The sequence below is a fragment of the Taurulus bubalis genome (assembly GCF_910589615.1).
Source record: "Taurulus bubalis genome assembly, chromosome: 3".
Lineage (NCBI taxonomy): Eukaryota > Metazoa > Chordata > Actinopteri > Perciformes > Cottidae > Taurulus > Taurulus bubalis.
The window spans coordinates 25594804-25601326 of NC_136591.1; the positions used below are offsets into that span (position 1 = coordinate 25594804).

General features: G+C 38.8%; 1 protein-coding gene across 1 annotated transcript; it reads left to right on the forward strand.

Annotated features, from left to right (window-relative positions):
- Nucleotides 1–968: 968 nt before the first annotated feature.
- LOC306734387 (DBH-like monooxygenase protein 2 homolog) lies at nt 969–6410 on the forward strand (the record flags this gene model as incomplete). The annotated part of the gene is made up of 13 exons (XM_079215743.1): nt 969–1241; nt 1404–1550; nt 2315–2467; nt 2720–2806; nt 3144–3299; nt 3429–3531; nt 3885–4057; nt 4158–4246; nt 4600–4696; nt 4846–4905; nt 5239–5333; nt 5509–5608; nt 5987–6410. 13 exons carry the CDS (start codon nt 969–971, stop codon nt 6134–6136), a joined length of 1683 nt encoding a protein of 560 aa, XP_079071869.1. The 3' UTR covers nt 6137–6410.
- Nucleotides 6411–6523: the final 113 nt, after the last annotated feature.

A 6523-nucleotide genomic window follows, 5' to 3' on the forward strand; every position in this document is an offset into this window, starting at 1 on the left:
AAAGAGAGAGAGAGAGAGAGAGAGAGAGCTATGAACCTTTCATTTTTGGCCACAGTCAATATAATATATTGTCAACCTCGACTCTGGCCAAAAATGAAAAGTTCAACTTCCATTCCTGCTCCTTCCTCGTCACCTCCTCATATATCAAACCCCTAGTGGTCTCATTTGTCCGTCAATGGGAGAGAACCGGTGGAGCAAGTTGATGTGATAGGAGCTGAGAGGGGAATACAGTAAGTAGGTGAAGAGTGTAACTCTGTGAAAAGACTTGACTTTGAGGCTTATGTTCACATTAAAGGCAGAGAAGAAGCAGATTTCACACAGAGAATGAGCTTTGAAGAAATCCCTAATTGAAAGTAAGGTGAAATATAGCACAAAAATAAGAATGCAATTGAGACATGCGTACCAACAAGTACGCTTTCCTAACACAACTAGTTGGGAAACCAATCCTGGTCCAATATGCAACTTTAACAATTGTAATGTAGAAGTTCAGTTTTCAGGGAAATAGGAGACATATTGTTGAAGCAGATCAATTTGTCAAATTAAGAATATTTTCATATTCATAAATTCTGGAGACTAGATTCTTATATTTTTTCTTTAATGTATATTGTTTGGACCACAAATATAGAATTGCAATCGAAATGACCCACCCACCTATTCCCTGTTATTAGAATTGTATAACGTAATGTATTAATACCAACAGTAACGCTAATAAATGTATGAATAATACTTAAACTAATGGAGAAATATAGCACAAAAATAAGAATGCTGAGACAGTAGTCAAAGTGGTATGCAGTCAGGTTTTTTTTTTGTGTGCCACAAAGACGAATGTGAAATGACTGAGCATTTTTCACGCTTATCGCACAGTTTCATCGAGCAACGCAGGTGTGTCAGAGGAGGGGTGGGAGGGTGTTTGGTAACTCCACAGACACTGAGCTCAGTTTGAAGATCCCCAACTTCACAGAGACATCATGCGCTCTCTGCTTCCTTTCCTCCTCTGCCTGTTCTCCCTATGGACCAAAGGAGCAGGGGCATCGGACCCCAACCTGCCCTTCATGGAGTACCTGGACCAGAATCACATGGTGTGCCTGAAGTGGGGCTTCGATAACCCGCAAGGAACCATAACATTCAAGCTGGTGGTCAACACGACGGGCTGGGTGGGCCTTGGCTTCAGTTCGAACGGAGGAATGACCGGGGCCGACATCGTCATGGGGGGAGTTGGACCCAATGGACACTACTTCGGGGTAAGTCTGCACCAGATGTTAACAACTGCACGTGGAGCCGTTGGTTTTATGTCTTTATCCTTAAATACTACAGTAACAAAAATGTATTTTTGCTTTTTCCATGCTCAACCGCAAACTGAGCACAATGCTGCTGTCTGAGGGTTGTGTCTTTTTGCCCTTTAGGATTACCACGCCACAGGGAAATTCATGCCTGTGCTGGACGAGCAGCAGAGCTACACTCTCCTCTCTCTGAATGAGAGCGAAGGTCAAACCAGCATGACCTTTCAGAGGTCCATTCTGTCATGTGATGGCAACGATTTCCCAATCAATGTGAGACTTTCAGATATATTGTCTCCCAATTTATGAAAGTTGATGTTCTGCATGTGTGGTAATAGGTGTTCAGCTGTAGAAATGTTGCATGCGTACTCATTTCAGTTACCTTTGACAAAAATGTTGTGTTTTATCCATTATTTGGTTCTGAGGCTGTTTTCTTCTTATTCCGATCAAGTTGCATTGCTAAATCACACTGAATATGTGTTGACATTGGAAATGTCTTCGCCATATGACGTTAATCTTGTTCATGTGAGACTGGTTGAAACTTTTTACAGAACGAAAAAATTGATTCATGAACTATGTCTTGTAAGAATTAATGTGTTACCCCCTGTACCCATGGGAACAATAGCATACAGGCTAACCTCACTCATCCTCACTGAACTTAAACTTTGTTTGAACCATGAAGCTTCAATCTGAATCACTAAGGTTTTTGCTCTTTCTCAATTGCTGTAGCTCATTATTTGTAACTCTAGACTATTGTGTATGGCTGATCTAAATCTTCTATGGAAAGCTCAAGTGTCCATGCCTTTGTGTTCGAGAATTTCTATTGTTAACTTCACCTGAATGTTCTTCAATACAGCACATTGGGTGTTTTTCAGATATGAAGACAATGGCAACGAAAGAAAAAGGCACCCAAGATTTAGTTTTGCATTAAATAAATGAAATACTATATATGGTTTGTTATAAACCCTTGTTGTATGAGTGGAAAACGTTGAACATTGAATCACATTCGTTGACTAAAATCGCCATCTCTTTTATAGGCTCAAACCATGAAACTGATCTATGCCTACGGATTGACAGATCAGATCTCTTACCATCGGACTCGTAGAGGCGCCAAGGAAGTCAATCTGCTGAACTATGTGCCCAGGACATCCTTAACCAACCTCAACTATCTCAGCGCCACGATGGATAATGTAGGAAAAATTGAATACAAATGATAAGCAAGGCAGGAATTATGGGAAAATGTAGATTTGAACCTTGTAGCTCACTTATCTCATGAGATCTATGGGGAGAGCTGGAGTACATCATAGTACATAATAGTCTTTATATAGTTTGAAAGAACGGATGGAAATCTATTACAACTTCTAAGCAGTTCTGATTGCAGTAGTCATCCGAGCTCAGAGACACATTTTATTTACCTTCACCTTTATCTTTTTCTTTTGCAGATCACTGTCCCTCACAATACCTACTACCATTGCAAGGTCATGAAGTTTCAAAACCTGGATCTAAAAAGACCATATTATATATATCAGGTAATCATCAAACATTTTTTTTCCTCACCTCAAAATCAGCAATTTAATAGTGTTCTTTACGTGGTATTGGATTAACATACCTTACTCCTGTCATCTTTTGAGTGGATTGAGCTTTCAGATGCAAAACAAGTCTGACTGTAGTTACGATGAAAATACTTAACCGAAAGTATAAATCAGTTTCATTTATTAATTCCTAGCTGTGCAGAATAAATAGTTCCACACCTGATAAGTCAACATAAAAATGAAGTACATGCATCACGATTTTCAGTTTCCTTTCTACCTTCATTGACCTATTTTTTAAACCCTCTGTACCAAATCTCTTCTTATTGTACCTCAGATTGAACCAGTGGTTGAGCACCCTGACATCGTGCACCACATGCTGCTGTACCGCTGCCCCTCCTTTGTGAAGGCGCCATACGACAAGCCGTGCTACATGGGTGACGTGGGGGACACCTGCTTCGGGGTGGTGGCTGCATGGGGAGTGGGAGGAGGGGTGAGAGACAATCAAGTATCTATATCTCTGAATGCGGAAATTCACGTTGTTGTCTGTATTCTTGTGTGTACTGTAAATCCATGTCAGGGTTGCCATGAGCTGATCCACAATTTATTTCTGAAACTTCAGGTATTTGAGTTTCCAGAAAATGTGGGTATTCCTGTTGGAGGTGCGGACAGCAATACATACTATAGGCTGGAAATCCACTACAATAATCGAAACAATTTAACAGGTAAATAATCTATCTATCTATCTATCTATCTATCTATCTATCTATCTATCTATCTATCTATCTTAACATAGCTCAGATCGATATATAGATAGACAGATAGATGGATACTATTTCCTCTGCATTCTGAGTAGGAGAAATGTACCTTTATTTGTAAAATTGGTGGTATTTCCCTTTAAAATACCACCAGTGCATTTCAATATAACATGGAAAACATCTGAACAACAATACACAGCATACAGTCATACTGTATATCCCACTAATTACCCACTAATACCTTTTACTCTACTTTTTACACTTTTATTTCACATGACCAACACGCAGCATCTTTAAACTCCTGTCTCTTTCCTATTTAGGTATGACAGACAGCTCAGGACTGAAGCTTTACTATTATACAGTCCAACCCAGGGATAAGGTGGGCATCCTGACCACAGGTGTGCTACCACATTACTCTCTGAAGTACAACATTCCTCCAAAAGCCACTCAATTCCACACCTACGGCGTGTGTAATACAACTCTATTTTCTCAGGTCTGTAGTTTTTCAGTGTGCATTTCAAACCGATATAAGTTCAAATGTATTTTTTTTTGTAATGTGTGTGTTCCTGATAGTGTTCGCTTTCCACCCCTAGCTTATGAATCCTGTGCCTGATTTGCAAGTCTTTGCTGTGCTGCTACACACTCACTTGGCTGGGAGGAAAGTCAGAGTGGTTCTTTACAGGTAAGAAAAAGAGAAAAGGTATTTGATTTGTGTCAGTCAATATTGTTTAAGAATGAAAAGAAAAAAAAGATTACATTTCGACTGGCTTTGTAAAAACACAGCAGAAAATTGTTGGTAACTATAAAATCAAATATATCACTGTTAAAGGAGTGGACGTTGTCATCGGGTTTTAATGGACAACCAAAAACTAAAGGAGAAGATTCAATAAAGAGTTTAGTTTAGTTTGTGTGTGTGTGTGTGTGTGTGTGTGTGTGTGTGTGTGTGTGTGTGTGTGTGTGTGTGTGTGTGTGTGTGTGTGTGTGAAATATGCGTTAGCATTATTGTCTTGTAAACATACATTTTGGTCTATGTAGAAATGGACAGCAGATAGACTACGTGGCCTTGAATGACCAATACAACTTTGAGCTACAGCAGATCACCAGTTTGGGAAGCATCAAGAACATCAAGCCGGTAAGTTTCCATTGCCTCTGTGCCCAAATATTATGCCCATATTTAACAAGGCGTTTTTTTAGTCATAAGTTGTTTGTGCTGCTAAAAACTATATAATTTTAACAGTGCTCTGTCATGTATCATGTCACATTTCTTGTCTCCCATTTCAGGGTGATGAGATCGCGGTGGAGTGCACCTACAATACTACCGATCGCACCAACGTCACCAGGGTGGGTGCTGTTAACCTCATGTCATTACAAACACAATGTGCTTTAAATGAAATCAAAAAAGAAACACAAGTAATATGAAGACGTTTGATGAAACAAATGTGCAGTTTTATTGTTCATGTGTCAGAAAGATTGATAAAATATGTGATTGTCAAACAGTGTGGAATTAGCACTATAACCCACATAGAGGCGCACTTTAACATTGACAGAAAATGTATTGATCCTTCCTGTACAAATGGAATTCAGTAACATTTTAAAGGTGCACATGTCAATATAAACTACAACTCATAAGAGTATGTATAAAGAGGATCGGATGTCTTTATTTTCATCGTTAAGATGGGGTTATCAACTACTGATGAGATGTGCCTGGCCTTCATATTCTACTACCCTGCAATCAAGATCACCAGATGTGTTAGCCACCCGAATACAAGGTATCTATCAACAAACACAAGCTAGCAGTAAGACCTGAAGCAGACCTTCACAAAATATTCACACAGGGACTGCATCAGTGCTGGTTTACAATCAGCGTACACGTTACATACATATATAAATTACACACATATTTATTTCTGTGTCTTGATACGCTCTTATGCTAATTTCTGACAGCATGGCTGAGGACGCCACAACTTCAGACCTGGATAAAATTGCTGCACAGGAGACTTTCCTAAAGACCCTTCCCCAACTTCAGTATGTCTCTGATGACAATGTAAGTAAATAGTCTGAATGGTTTGCTCTGTTTTCTACCAAAATGAAAACATTTTGTTGAGGAATTTTTGTTTGTAAAAGACTCTGGAGTGCTCTGTCTGCCTCCGTCAAGTATCATACACTATATACATTACACTTTAACATACACTTACAGAACACTTGTTTACATTACTGTTATCTGTTTGTCTGAGCACTTTATTTTATACTTAATTTAATATCTATTGCACTGTTTTTGATGTTGTTGATTGTTGATTGTCTAGTCTAATGTTATGCACCTTCCACCAAGAAAAAAATCCTCGTTTGTGTATACATACCTGGTGAATAAATGGTTCTGATTCTGAAAAAGAGGTATTTATTTGTCATATTTTCTATTTCACAGTACAACTTCTCATATAACCAAAAAGGCACGGTCAGGGAGATGATGGAGAGACTGAGTTTCACTTGCAGTGCGGCAAGCAGACTCGACACTTCCTGGATGATGAATTTTGCAGGCATCATACTTCTCCTTCCCTGGATTGCAATCATGTAACATGGTTGTATGAGCAATAGATCCAAACCATTGCAATCTTGATAAAGGAATGCACAATTAATACAATCTCTATTGTTGACAACTGGGTTTATTCAACTTAACAAGACAGAGTCTATATCATTTTCTATGTTTTCTTCATTCATTGCATATCTTTTTCTCTTTGGTATTGATTATGAATCATCTCTTATGTGTGTACATGTATTGTGTTCATTAAGCCTAAATGATGACATGTATATGTATGCAATTATATAAAAGAGCCAATAATTTGAAACGTTCTCACTTAATAAAATATATACACCACAAATAATTCATGAAAGTGGTGTTATGACAAGCACGTGACATTAAGGCATGCAGTTACACCGACGCTCCACCGGGAGGCGCTCCGAC